Source organism: Erinaceus europaeus, chromosome 17 (assembly GCF_950295315.1).
Source record: "Erinaceus europaeus chromosome 17, mEriEur2.1, whole genome shotgun sequence".
In the NCBI taxonomy this organism is placed as follows: domain Eukaryota; kingdom Metazoa; phylum Chordata; class Mammalia; order Eulipotyphla; family Erinaceidae; genus Erinaceus; species Erinaceus europaeus.
The window spans coordinates 54727365-54742198 of record NC_080178.1 but is presented as its reverse complement, the minus strand read 5'-3'; the positions used below and the strand labels follow the sequence as shown (position 1 = coordinate 54742198).

Here is a 14834-nt window from a genome sequence, read left to right as displayed (position 1 = left end):
GAAGCAGTAGGTCTGTGGGGGCCATGCCCCTCCCCTAGCAGCTGCTGGGGTCTGCCTCTCTGGTGTCACTTTTGTCTAGAAAGTAGCTCTAGATGCATCCCCTCCATCTTCTGTCCTCTCCTTCCTGCTCACTTTGGGGCCATGGCTTCTGAGCTTCCTACTCTTTCAAGGATTTGCTGTTCAGGAGTCAGCTGGGTTTAAAAGGAGCATGCTAGGTCAGAGGACCGGTGCTCACGGCCTCTGAATGTTCTTAAAGGTTAAACTCAACTCTTGGCGGAGGGTCATCTTTAGGAATAGTCAAGATGGGGGTATTCCTGCAAAGCCAAATCAGAAACCCTGCTTCCTATTGCCTATTCTGAGAGGCAAAGCCAGCCTCCTCCCTCACAAAGTTTATAAGCCTTAGACCACTGAATAATTGACACTTGCTTTGCCCCTTCATTGGTGATGGAAAAAACATGGATGGGACATTGGGTGAGAGTGCAAGTCCTTCTGCTGCCACTGACCTTTGAAATGGCCTTAAGCAAATAGCCATCTTCTCTCTTTTTTTGGATTTCATTTTCTTCTTCAAAAGGTTATTGACCTAAATTATCTCTAAGGTATATTCAAATTGACAGGGTCTGCATCTGATCTGAGCAATAATGTCATCATAGGACCAAACAGATGTCTCTCCAGAATGCTCAGGTTGGCTTTGTCCATGGTCCTTCTTGCCTGTTGACTTATGATGTGCACGACTATTTCTACTATCAGATCCTGTAGGTGAACCCCATAAATGAAGACCATCTTTAGCTCAGCAGATCTAAGATACATTCTACCCTGAAGGCCTTGGTAAGGGGTCTTGTTAAGCACAATAGATTTTCTTTCCTCCGTGCTTTCTAGCAAGCTTTCTTTAAACAGGAGTTAGAGCTATCAAAACATCTCCCCCTATAATGAAATTAGTGTGTGAGTTGTTTTGGTTTTGTTTCATTTTGTTTTCCCAAGGAGCAGGAGGTGCAGATAAAAGACAAGATAAAATTTCACAGTCTTATTGGTTTACTTGAACTGGAGTACTTTTTTTTTTTTTGCTTAAAGGGATTATCTGTCATTTCTAATGCAAATGTAAGTCCTGTTTACAACCCCCTAAAAATGCCAGGCAGAGCTGGAAGAGGGTCACCATCAGCAGCAATTAATGAGATGGCAAAGACATCCACATCCATCTGGGTAACAGAAGACACAGCTTCCTAGTTTATGTGATACCACATGGCACTTAATACCATACCAACGTCTACTTGCTTTTATTTTTAACTGTGATATTAAAGGCCTGATTCCTTAGACTCTCTGAGCAGCAACACATTTAAGCCTGATGTGGGTTTACATTTCCTGCCCATTCTGAGGGGGTAGAGAGAGAGAGGAGCCAAACTCCAGAATTGTGATTAGAATCCCTGTCCCACAGAGCTGGGGGATTAGCAGAGCATAGTGAAAGAAACAGAAATGGGCCTTAGAGCCAGGCAGTCCAGGGTTCAAATCCTGGCCCTGCCATTTGTTGGCTTGTTAACGCTCAACAGTTACTCATCTCTGGCTTTAAATAGACGGCACCTGCCTTTTTAAAAATGAGTGGCGTGAAGGCACTGCTCATGTGTTCTAATCCCAAACTCACCTGTATCAACCATCAGCATTTCAGAGATCCAGACTAATGACTCTTCCCCTCAAAGATCATATAAAGCTCTGGGGGACTTTTTTTTTAAGATTCTTAAAGAAATATATATATATATTGAAATGTTCGGCAAGTCCAGTGTTTCAAGTATTTATCATAGCTCTATGAATAGTACCAAACTGGCATTTATAATACATTTTCACAGTGACTGTAACCAAGGTGGTTGTCACAGAACAAACCAAATACTGTATTTTTCCTCAGTGAAGCTGCCAGATTTTTTTTTTTTGCCTCCAGGGTTATTTCTGGGGTTAGGTGCCTGCACTATAAATCCACTGCTCCTGGAAGACAATTTTTCCCTTTTGTTGCCCTAGTTGTTTTATTGTTGTTGTTATTGTTGTTATTACTGTTCTTGTTGTTAGATAGAACAGAGAGAAATCGATAGAGGAGGAGAGAAAGATTGACACCTGCAGACCTGCTTCACTACTTGTGAAGAGAACCCCCTGTAGGTAGGGAACTGGGGACTCAAACCAGGATCCTTAGGCTGGTCCTTGTGCTTGGCACCATGTGTGCTTAACCTGGTGTACTACCACCCGGCCCCCAGATTTTTTTTTTCCAGATCACTGCTCAGCTCTGGTTTACAGTGGTAGTGGTGGATGAGGGGCAGGGAGATTGAATCTGGGACTTCGAAGCCTTAAGTATGAGAATCTCTTTGCATAATCATTATGTTATCTACCCCCAACCTAGAACTTATGCTGTGCATTAATGGAGGGAGGAGGCCCTGAAGAAACGTAGCTCTCTGATGGCTGAACTGGTGGGCCAGGGGTAGTTTTTTTTTTTTCCCTTTCTTCTTTCTGTAGTGAAATCAAAATTTGCCATCAGTTTGAACTATGCAAATTGCTGTATGCAGGGCTCAGCTGTGTGCTTTAAAATGGAATAACTTATTTCGATAACCAAATAAATTTCAAACAGTTGCTAAGGAAACTAAAGGATTCTTTGTGCAAATTGTTACATTGAAAAGAATTCAAAAGAAAATAATAATAAAAGGTAGCAGAAGGGGGAGAATGTTAGCTGATTAGGAATTTTGACTTTATGTAGCAAGATCTTCAAGGAAGTGAGAACTGATTGACAGGGAGGGACACAGAATTTCAGCTCTTCCAGAGCTCCCTGATTTGCTTGAGCTCTCCAATCATTTCAGCAAGTTGTTGAGAATTTTCTTTTATAGCTACAGTTGCTGATTTGCACAGCATTGATCCAGGAAGGATGGATTTGTGCATCTTTACAAAGGGAAGGACTGTTACCAGAGGCTGAGGCTGAAAACTAATGGGAGCTCTTGTGTGTGTGGGGGGTCCTTCCCCCAGAGTTTGTGTCTTTGTCCAGTCTATGGGACACCTGATGACTATATAGGTTTGTTTTTTATGAGCACTGTTGTCCTTTAACTTTGGGTCCCTTTTGAAGTTTTCTGCTTGATAAAAATTGTCACCTTCTTATACCACAAACAGGCTCTAGAAAGTTCCTCAGTGGACCTTTTATTGACCTGTACTAACCTTGCTGGGACTGAATTCAGTTGAGGGTCAGTGTACCCTGCCACCACTGGAAAAAAAAATGTAGCTTCAATTGAGCACAAATCTATTAAATGCCCTAAGAAGCCATATTCTAATAAATGAAGGAGGACCCCAAATGGCTCCATCTCTAGTTGGTTTCTTAAGCATCCAAGGCCTTGGTACAGGCATGAAACCAGCCTGAGAACTGACTGAACCGACTCAGGTCATGGGGCTGTGCATATAGTTGGAACTCAGCAGATGCCAGCCAGCCCTAGGAATGCTGTCTTTATGATGATCACTACTATTTTCCCCTAATACGTAGGTCTCCAATATACATTTTAAAAGAACTTTGTAAGCACAGTTCTCCTCTGACTGCCCCTGCCTTCTGCCCTCTCACAACTCAGGTGGATTTTGTAGTGAGTAAACTAGTTTCTTAGTGGGACAGTTCTAGCCTAGAGTCCACAGCTCGTGACTTGGTGCTCAGAATTAATTACAAAGAATGTCAGTTTAGAGGCTCTTACAAGAGCAAGGCAGTAAGGATCCAAAAAGGCTCATATTTCATAACCCTTAACTGAACCAGTCTTATGCCTATTTCCTACTAGGAAGAGGAACTTGGTGGGCTGTAGCTTCTTTTCTTTTTGCAAAGCCCCATTTTTTCATCCCTCTGATAAACTTGTTGGAGGCAGATAATAAAAGTTTACTTCTCAAGTTGGGATCTGGGATCCCCTTTCCCCTCCCAAACCTTGCCTGTAATCTGGCCCTGACCCCTTATGGAAAGATCTAGATGGGATGGCTTAAAACACAGAGATCACTTAGGAACCACAGCTGAGGGAGGAGGGGAGTAGGAGGTCCAGGTTGGGGTGGGGGGGGCGCTCACTGACTCAACCTGGACAGTCAAGGTCATGGCTGGAGGTATGCCCTAGACCAGCTTGTATTGTATCCTATACACACCAAGGACAATGTGTTCCTCCCATTTTGACCTGCCTAGGTAAAACATACATGTTCTAGAAAAGATCTCTCTCTCTCTCTCTCTCTCTCTCTCTCTCTTTCTCTCTCCTCCCTCTCTCTCTCTCCCTCTCCCTCTCCCTCTCCCTCTCCCTCTCCCTCTCCATCTCCCTCTCCCTCTCCCTCTTTTCCTCCCCTAGGCCAGACTGGGATAAGAGCCAACCGACTTTGGCCAGTGCTGTTGCAGGCCTCCAGAGCATCAGTGGGCTTGGTGTTGGGCCCTTGAGGCTATAGAACTTAGCTGACACAGCAGCTGTTTCCTAAAACCAAGCTCCCAGGGGGACAGTGAGCTGTGCCAGCCCCTGCCTGCACCCCCAAGTGTAGGGGAAGTTTTTCATGATTTGTTCTCAGGGACTTATTTGAATACAGACAATTTTCAGCTCCCTCAGCTCTGCCTCCCACCTCCTCCCACCAGAGCTGAATGAGTCCTTGGTAGGACCTTTCCTGGGCTTCTAGCTATGTAGTTTCAGGGAGTCAAGAGTGTAGCACTCAGCCTGCTCTTGTTGCAAACTCCCTTCTTCTAAGTCTAAGGCTGTATTACTTCCACCTAACCTTCAAAAGGACTGTTGTCTTGGGGACTGCCAAACAACAAGGCAAACTATGAAACAGTTCTCTCACACCTTTGTAGATGTGGCTCCTGCTTTTGAACTTGGAATAACTACTATGCATTTCTTTTTGTCTTGTGTATTTTTATTTTAAAAAATATTTCTTTATTTTCTAGTACAGAGAGAAATTGAGAGATGAATGGGAGATAGGGAGGGAGAGGGAAAGAGAAACACCTTCACCACTGAAGTTTCCCCTTTACAGGTGGGGATTGGGCACTTGAGGCCACATTCATTAGCATGGTAGCATAGGCTTTACTGGGTGTGCCACCTCCCAGCCCGGGGTGATAATGTTTCTGTGTTTTAAGATAAAAGTCTGTGGCACACTCCTTCCATACAGGAAAAACATGCAGGCTCTAATGATAGCATGGGGGTAGTGATGGTACTTTTATCAAGAGCACACATCTCAACTTTTTGTTGTTGTTGTTGTTCTTGACATATTTTTAATTAAAATAACATTGAATGGGTTGGAGTTAAAAAAAACAACCCTGATGTTTCTGCTTCTATAGGAGTGAGGAGGGAATGATACCATATGGAGAGGCTTAGGATTTAAATTGAATTTTATTATTTGAAACAGTAAAATATTTTATGGCAGCAACAATGCCCTGCCAAGCTCTATTTCAACCTCAAATGTGCTTGGTAAGGGATCTTCCAAAGCTAAGAGGAAAACAAAGAGGGATTTTTAATTTCTGATTCCCTGAGTGGGTTTTATGAAAATGTTCTCATGTACATGTTTTCTTTACAAATGGATTTCTAGTCTCTAAAGTGTCCCTTCCAACAGCTCAGAGTCCAGCAGGCCTCAGAACTAGGGCACCCAATGGAAACTTTGCAGTGATATGTGCCTGGTGACCTGATACTGGCTCCTCAGAGTCCTTGGGGTGTCCTTGTCACATCCCTGGAGTCCCCATCTGTCCCCTTAGGCTCTTCAAAAGCCTGAGGTCTGTCAGCAAGTTCTGCTTTATGGTTTGTTTGTTGTTTTCTTTCTTTGCATGCAAGTGTATTTGATTACTAACAGAGGAAGTTTTATAAGCAACCTTGCTTCCTGACACTCAGGGTAGCCCCTGGAAGCTGTGGCTCTCCTAACTGGTGACAGAGCTGGCAAGAAATCATAACTCCCGAATCCACCGCCATCCCCACCCCTGTTCCATGCAACTGACAAATTTGGAAGACTGGTGAGGTTGCCAGAAGAGTTACAACCCTTATGCCTGAACCTAAAGCAGCTCCCTCAGTTTTGCTCATATTAGCCAAAAATGATGCTCAGAGACTCTTTTTTCTAGAAATGTGTCTTCCCTTCCAAAGTATGTACTTCTTCATCTTTCCCTTCTCCCAAAATGCACACACACACATACACACACACACACACACACACACACACACACACACACACCCTCAGAACTTGGCTCCCAGTTCATACCTAAGGCACCTACTCCTTCTGTCTTAGCTTGTCTGCTTTTTACACACATGCCAAGCAAGTCTCATGTGACCACCAATTATTATTTTTAGGATCAAAATATATCTTAACAAGCTGTGGATTATGCAGTAAACAGATGGCCCCTGGGAAGGACCCATACTGCTCTGCAGGAATGTGTATTTTTAGCAAAACAATTTGTGCATCCTCAGGAAGACAAAGTCTGGATGTGCACGTTTCTTGAGGTGGGGGACGATGGGGGCTGGTAGAGTGGAGCCCCAGGCAGAGCAAGCCTGGCCGGTGCTGGCACGGATACTCCCTGGCACTCATTTCTCCTGTGGTTCAATGTGGTCTCTTTGTTGTCCTTCCCTGTGTCTCGGTAGGAAAGCCCAGTAGTCTCTTCCCAGAGGACAGTTTTATAGACTCGGGAGAAATCGATGTGGGGAGACGGGCCTCCCAGAAGATCCCTCCAGGCACTTTCTGGAGATCTCAGGTCTTCATAGATCACCCTGTGCACCTGAAGTTCAATGTCTCGCTGGGCAAGGCGGCCCTTGTGGGCATTTATGGCAGGAAAGGCCTCCCTCCATCACACACACAGGTAACTGGCATCTGTACCCCCCACACACTCCCTCTAATCTTTACCCCAAGTGTAGAAGCCAAATGCATGGACCCTGGACCCTTGAGCCTTAAAAATATGTCATATAGCTCCAGTTCACTCACCATTTGCCTCTCTGGGACTCTGCATTGCAGATGAATAAGGTTATACCTGGGGCTTTAAAAAGTTTTTCAAAGGCGCAAGTGGTCATGCACCTGGCTGAGTGTACAGGCTGCCATGCACAAGGACTTGGTTCATATTTTTAGTCCCCACCTGCAGGGGAGAAACTTCACAAGTGATGAAGCAGTGCTACAGATCTCTTTGTCTCTCTCTCCCTCCCTCCCTATTCCCTTCTCCCCTTTCAATTCCATTCTTGCCTATCAAGTAAACAAAAAGGAAAAAGTGGCCACCAAGAGTAACAGACTTGTTGTGTAGGCCCCAAGCCCCAGAGGTAACCCTGGTGGCAATGAAAGAAAAAAAAATCAAAATAAATAAATGAAGTTTTTAAAAGGCAAAAATTCAGAAATCTCTCAGTAGTCTTTGTCCTCTGACCTAGTCTCCAAAGGAAACGTGGCCTGCATTTTAAAAGCATGCAACAGGGAGTGAGACAGGCTTGAGTTTCTGTCTTCAAGTGACCAGCCTTGGTGGTGGTTCACTTGATTGAATACATTTGTTGCAATGCACAAGGACCTGGGTTCAAGTCCCCAGCCTCCAGCTGCAGGGAGGAAACTTCACACATGGCATAGTCATGCTGCAAGTCTCTCTCTTTCTCTTTTCCTATCCTCTTCTCTCTTTTCAACAGCTCTCTATCCTATCAAATAATAAATAAATAAATATGGGGGGCGGGGTACCTGGTCCAGGATGGCTGGCGGATCACCAGTCAAAGCCACATGCTAGCCTTGGAGTGCAAGTAGCATCAGCTGTAGGTATTTTGAGGACAAATCAGTCTTACCGATCCAGTAGTGATTTAAGATTTTTTAATGAGAAGATACATAAGTAGTTGTATTGGATAGAGTGGCAAATGGAAAGCTAGACAGACAGTATAGCCAAGTGTCATCCCCCTATCTGTCTTCTCTGGAACCTCAGGCTAGCAGGCCGCGATCTATGAGTGATTGTATCTGGCAATCCTGCGTGCTCATTGATCTGAGTTAATCCGGCTCAGTTCCCCTAAAGCTAGCTCCTCAGATCCACAGTATTTACAGAGAACCAGCCCTGGGCCCTGTGGCTCTCTGCTATGGCTGGTAGACTTGGCTCCAAGGTCATTGAGTGGCTGGGCTGCAGACCATGTGCCCATTGCAGGAAAAGGTAGGTGTTGTGCTGTGGATAGCCCCATGAGGAGACAGGATGTAGTCACCAGACTAGACTGCATGCCCGAGAGAGGCACAGGGCTTGCAGGAAAGAGCTAGTGTGGCCCTCCAGGTGCTCTGTGTCTTCTTTGTGGTATCTAAGGGGTGTGCTCCACTCTACCCATGAGAACCCAGAGAAGCCGCCTGGTAGCCCAGCAAGCCAGACCCTGACTAATGCTGCACTCTCTGTGCCTCAGTTTGACTTTGTGGAGCTGCTGGATGGGAGGAGGCTTCTGACCCAAGAGGCCCGCAGCCTGGAGGGCCCCCAGCGCCAGTCCAGGGGCGTCGTACCCCCCACGAGCCATGAGACCGGCTTTATCCAGTACCTGGACTCAGGCATCTGGCACCTGGCTTTCTACAATGATGGCAAGGAGTCTGAGGTGGTTTCCTTCCTCACCACAACCATAGGTAAGGTCCTCCTGTGGGGTGTTGTCTCTCTGGATGGGAGGAGAGTTAGGGGCCAGGGACTGGAACTGATGAAGGATAAGCTGTAGAACCACCAAGAATCTGGCCTAAGGCTGTGCTAACAGGGCTTATTGGGTGGCAGGTATGGGGAAGTGGGTGAGGAGGGGGGGCAAGAGGCCATGTGGGTGGCCTCAGCGTTTAGAAGCTGCTGTGCCTCACATGGGGCCCAGAAGCTTTATGGTTAAAGGATCAGAAGCTGTATGGTTAGAGGCCCAGAGGAGCCTGATACTGAGGTGGGATCCTGGCTGAGCAGCCATGGGGCCATGTCTCTGTCTCTCTCTATAATACTCACATTATCTTTAGACCCTCACTCAGTTCAAATCACTGACTTGATGTGTGTGTGTGTATGAGAGAGAGAGAGAGAGAGAGAGAGAGATATTTAGGCTTTGAAATGTATCTGTCCTCTTATTTGTGTTTGGGGCCAGTAATACTGACAGATATGAAAGAGAGGTTAAATATTTGGAAGGGGCAGAGCTGGGTGGTAATACAATCAGCAAAGCACATATGTTGCCATGTGAAAGGACCCAGGTTCAAGCCCCTGCTCCCTAGCTGCAGGGGTAGGTGGAGGGGAAGGGAAGCTTCACAAGCAGTGAAGCAGTGCTTCAAGTTGGTGTCTTTTTCCCTCTCACTCCTCCCCCCTCTTGCTCTATTTCTCTCTAACATAATTTTAAAAAATAGTTTGGGGGTGCAGCAAGAAGCTTACCCAGTAGAGCACACACATTACTATGTGCCCTGGATAAGTCCATGGGAGCTCCTGCAGTGGGGAAGCTTCATGAACTGTGGAGAGGTGCTACAAAGATTCTTTCTCTTTCTCCCTCTCCCCCTTTCTTTATCTATCTCTGTGAATATGTATTTGTCTCTCACCCTTACAAAAAAAATCCAGAGCAAATCTGCCTTTGGGAATGGTGGAGTCATCCAGGCACCAAGCTCCAGCGATAACTGTGGTGGTGAAAAATTAAAGTGAAAATAGAATTAGGAAGAAGAAGCTAAAAGTTTGGGGAGACGGAGTCAGGCTGTAGTGCAGTGGTTAAGCGCACGTGGCACAAAGCGCAAGGACCAGCATAAGGATCCTGGTTCCAGCCCCCAGCTTCCCACCTGCAGGGGAGTCACTTCACAGGTAGTGAAGCAGGTTTACAGGTGTCTATCTTTCTCTCCCCCTCTCTGTCTTCCCCTCCTCTCTCCATTTCTCTCTATCCTATCCAACAACGACAACATCAATAACAACAGCAATAATAAAAACAAGGGCAACAAAAGGGAAAATAAATAAATATAATAAAGAAAAAATTTTAAAAGGAACATCAAAAAAAAGTTTGGGGAGAGAGTGAGATAGCAGGACAAAGGACTGGGAGGACAGTGTCATCTATTAGACCAGGGTTTTGTTGAATGCAGAGCCCTCTTGCTCGTGGACACTTAGGCTGCTTTTGCTCCTTGGCTGAAGTAAATAATCCTAGGACCTCATTCTCCTAATTTTCCAGGCAGGGCTGAGAGTACAGACCACTCACCATCCAAACTCTTCACTGTTAATAGCCAAGCATAAATATGGAAGGGCATATTACTGCAAACCCCCCCACCACAAGAAAGCCTCTTTTAATTAGGGTGTGCATCAAACCCAGCTAGTTGGGTAATTCTGCTAGCGCCTGGCTTGTCAGAGCTTGCCAACCTGCTTTGTAATTAAGGACTTGGCCTTGCTTCTCCCTCTGGTTCTCACCTAAAGCAGGAGAGTTGTCTATACTGCCCTTAACCCTGCAAGTGTCTTGGGAAGCGGAGAAGCTGCATGTGGCTGCCCAGGGTTCCACAGCCACCAGGTAAGTTTTGTTCAAATGTGGGTCTTGCTTTGGTGGGTCTAGGTAGGCCCTCGGAATCTGCCTTCCACCCCAGCCCCTGCGGATACCAAAGCTGCTCAGTTTATTTATTTATCTCTGGGGGCTGGTACCTACACAACTCCACCATTCTTGGTAGCCATTTTCTTTTCTTTGTATGTGTGTGGGGGGGAGGGGAGGAGTGAGAGGGAGAGGAGAGACAACTGATCCACTATTCATAAAGAACTGCCCCCTGCAGGTGAGGACAGGGGTCTTGAACCTGGGTTCTCATGCATGGCAACATATGTGCTCTATTGGGTATAACATTGCCTGTCCGTTTGCTACTATATCATCTAGATTATTTGCTACACTCGCTGTGCATTGAAATCTCCTGGGAAACTACTTTAAAATTCAGGTCATGGGGTGTTTTCTTTTCCAGAAATTATGGCCCAATAGGTACTGAGTTAGAGCCCATTCTCTGGTCCTTGAAAACATATGCATCATGTATGGGTCAGGGACATAGCACAGCAGTGATGCAGAAGACTCTTATGCCTGAGCTCCAAGGTCCCAGTTTTAATCCCCAGCACCACCACAAGCCAGAGCTGAGCAGTGCTCTTGTTTGGGGGAAAAAATGTGCATATATATATTATGAGAACTATTTTATTTATTTATTTATTAGATAAAGGCAGAGAAAAATTGAGAGGAGGGGGTAGATAAAGAAGGAGAGAGACAGACATCTGCAGCACTGCTTCACCACTCATGAAGCTTTCCTCCTGCAGGTGGGAACAAGGGACTTGAACGTGGGTCCTTACACTCTGTAATGTGTGTGCTTAACCAGGTGCGACACTGTCTGGCTCTTGAGTACTAGTTTCCATTCCTGTCCCAGTGTGTTCTCTGAGCAGTCACATCAGCTTTCTTGTCTAGAATTGAAATAGTAGTTGCAGTCTCCCATTCTCCATGTGACTCTTGGAAAGGGCAGATTCAGACACTCGATTAATGCATGTTGTTAACATTCTTTCCTGTCCGCCCTCTCCTGTTGCCTTTCCCACTTGTCTATCTTCCTTCAAGCTACAGTGATTGTTTAATGAATGCCTTTTTTTTTTCTTCTTTCACACAAAAACAGACTGATTCTGAAGTTGCTATTAATCCCTCTCTCCCCAAGCATCCCTGGCATTGAGTCTCAGCTGTCTGAGGTTGTTACCTGTGAACTGTGAGTGGTAATTTGTCTTGGCAGGTTAATTAAAAGTTTGGGGCGTGCTCTAGTGAAGTTATCATGATCCCAATAAACAAATGCTAACTCTCTGGTTTGCTTGACACACAAATTGGAATCTGAACCCTCCCTCCATTACCTATGGAAATACAGAGTCTGACTGCCAGAATACAGAGTATTTATGTCTGTTTGCAATTAAGTAACAGAAGAAATAATTGTGTTTAATGTGACAAATGACTGGATTGTGTCCTTTTTTTTCTTTTCTCTCCATTTAACATAATCCAGCTGGTGATTTTAAATTGAATGGGTTTTATCTTTTGCCTTGGGGGAAGAAAAATCCTAAAAGCACTTGACAAGCTGTGTACACAAATATATACACACAGAGACCTGGTGTTGACAGAGTTCCTTCTGGACTAGATGCATTCAGACAGGCAGACAGTCAGAAGGACACCCTGAAATCAAGCTAGTTTGGGAATAGAACAAGAAAATAGGGAATGTTTTACAAAGTGTCTTCTTCCCACATGTGGAAGTCCAAAAATGTGAGGACTCAGTTGGAAGCAGGAAACCTTGCTGAGCACAGATACTGAATAAATTAAGAGGCTGCCAGAAAGAGAAGGATGGATATGGGATGATTTCACTCATAGAAGTTTAAGACTAAGAAGGGAAAATACAAAGCATGACTTGGACTGGACTTGGTATATCGCACCAAAATAAAGGACTCTGGGGAAGGGTGAGTGTTCAGGTCTTGGAATATGATGGTGGAGGAGAACCTGGGGGGGGAGGGTTAGAATGTTATGTGGAAAACTGAGAAATGTTACATATGTACCAACTACTGTATCTTACTGTTGACTATAAACTATTAAAACCCCCCTCCCCAAAGGGGAAAAAAAAAGGAAACTGATAGCTTTTCTTCTTCTCCAACCTAAGATATAGGAATAAATGAGGCTGTACTCTAGCAACCAAAGTATAATTCACTGTTGCAGTTTACAAAGGACATCTGGTACATTCTCTAAGTCTCTCAATTAGTCTGGAAGGTGGTTGTTCTTATTTTTATTATCAGCCTCAACTGCAGATGAGAAAATGGAGATTCTCAGATGCTAAGAGAGAAGCCAAGATTTGAAGTTTTACCTGTCTGAACTGAAAATTTAGGATCCTCTTTCTTTAGCCATCCACCTCCTGCCATTGGTCTTGTCCTGGGATGGGGGTGGGGGAAAGGAGGGGGAGGGTCACCATTTACTTCCCTTTGGATCATTGGTTTAGCAAACATTTAGAGTGTCTTCTGGGTTCCAGAGACCTTAACTTCACTCTTTCTGTGTGTCATTTAGTCCTCAAGAGGAGCTCATACACTGTGCATTTTGATTCACTTTACTGTGAAGAAATTGTTGCCCTGAGAATGTAAGTGACTTGTCTCAAGTCACAGTTAGTATGTGAAGGTATGGACATGTGCCGCTACTTGCCGTGGTTAGTTATAATTTATTTCTATTACGTCATATTGAATGTGATTTCCCTCTTGTTAGCTTGCCTATGATGATTAGTAACCCTTTTATATCAACCCAGGAAGTGTTCTAATGACACTAGAAAGACAAGGAAAAGAAAATTTCCCACTGTGTAAGGACCTGGGTTTGAGCCCCTGGCACCCCACTTGCAGTGGGGGATACTTCACAAGTTGTGAAGCAAGCCTGCAGGTGTCTATCATTCTCTCTCCTTCTGTCTCCCCCTCTCTTCTCAGTTTCTCTCTGTCCTATCCAATAAAATGGGGGGAAAAATGGGACATCTGGGCAATAACCCTAGAGGAAAAACAAAACAAAATAAAATCTTCCCAGCTCCCACAGTTTTAAAGTCCAGTTTCTCTACGTGCTTCACTTGTGAATTCAAGTCCTGATAGGTCAACACTGCAGTGTTTCGGATCTGGATAGATCCTAGTCTTTTCACGTTGGTTGATGCTGAAACACATAAGGATAGGCCACCCTGGCACTGTGACAGTGTTAACAAGTTGGGAAGTATTAGAGATAGCTCACAATGCATCGAGACCTCCCCAGAGAAAAGAAGTGAGAGTTGAGGTTAAAAGCAGATTTGTGCCTGCTTGTCCCCGTAAGTATAAGTGTAAGTGGAGAGAAGAGTCCTCTGATTCCTGCTTCCCTGCTGTGAATGGCCCTGGTCTACATACAGGGGCAAGAAAAGTTGTTGCTCCCCTTTTCCCTCTATTCTCCAGCAAACTCTGCCTTCCTGCTCTTCCCCAAGTTGGAACTAGAGAGAAGGCCGGATGTGGCTTCTGGCCAAAGTCGTTTATGATCTAGAGTAAGATGGTGAAGCTTTTGCAAAGCAATTGCCTCTGATCTGAGAAAAGGTGAAAGCAAGGGCACTTCTGAGACCTTGGTAGAAAATCCTTGAGGTCCAAGGCACAGCCAGCTGGGAGGGCAGGAAGGGTGGATGCCGTAATACTAGAGCAAGCCTTTAATGCTGAGTAGAATTTTTTCAAATTAAGAAGGAAGAGGGAGCATGGCCAGGCAGTGTTGCACCTGGTTAAATGCATAAATTATAGTGTGCAAGGGCCTAAGTTCAAGCCCCTGTCTTCACCTGCAGGGGGAAAACTTCATGAGTGGTGAGCAGGGGTGAAGGTATCTCTCTGTCTCTCTCCACTCTGTCTCTCCTTCCCTTCCCAATTTTTCTCTGTCTCTATTCAATAATAAATAAAAAATGTTTTTAAAGAAGCAGAATCAAGAGGAAGAGGGTTTTGTGCTCGCTCCAGGTAGATAGAGGTCTATGAGCAAAGGGGTGGTAGGCAAGGCAGTGTGCAGCGGGGCTATAAGAGGCCAATAGTTGTGTGTGATTGGCACCCAGCTGCTCTGAGGAGAAGAAGTGGGGCAGAGTTGCAGTGACAGGAGTAAGCTGGGCTCCGCATCATCTGTGAAGTTGCTCAGTGAACCACTTTGTGTCCATGATAATGTCAGTGGTAGCTCATCTCATCTGAACAGCTAGCAAAAGAGGATTTGCATGGTGCTTGCTGCACGCTGGTTCACATCCCAGTACCCACCTGCAGGGAGGAAACTTCATGGGTAGTGCTGAAGGTATCTCTCCTTCTCTCTGACTCTCTCCCTTCTCTGTCTTTCTTTGGTTCTTATTCTCTGTCAAAGAAAAAGTAAGGGGTCATGTGGTGTCATACCCAGTTGAGCAAATGTACTGCACTGTGCAGAGGCCCATATTCAAAGCCCTACCTGCAGGGGGGAAGCTTC

The 14834-nt window shown here is 45.2% G+C and overlaps 1 protein-coding gene across 11 annotated transcripts in view; it reads left to right on the top strand.

Annotated features, from left to right (window-relative positions):
• Window positions 1-14834, top strand: part of TENM4 (teneurin transmembrane protein 4) — a 545270-nt gene that overhangs the window by 373400 nt on the left and 157036 nt on the right. For all 11 annotated transcript variants that reach the window (XM_060176742.1, XM_060176743.1, XM_060176746.1 and 8 more), the window contains 2 exons: window positions 6570-6784; window positions 8325-8535. In XM_060176742.1, coding sequence (XP_060032725.1) covers window positions 6570-6784; window positions 8325-8535 — 426 coding nt within the window. The remainder of the gene's footprint in view (window positions 1-6569; window positions 6785-8324; window positions 8536-14834) is intronic.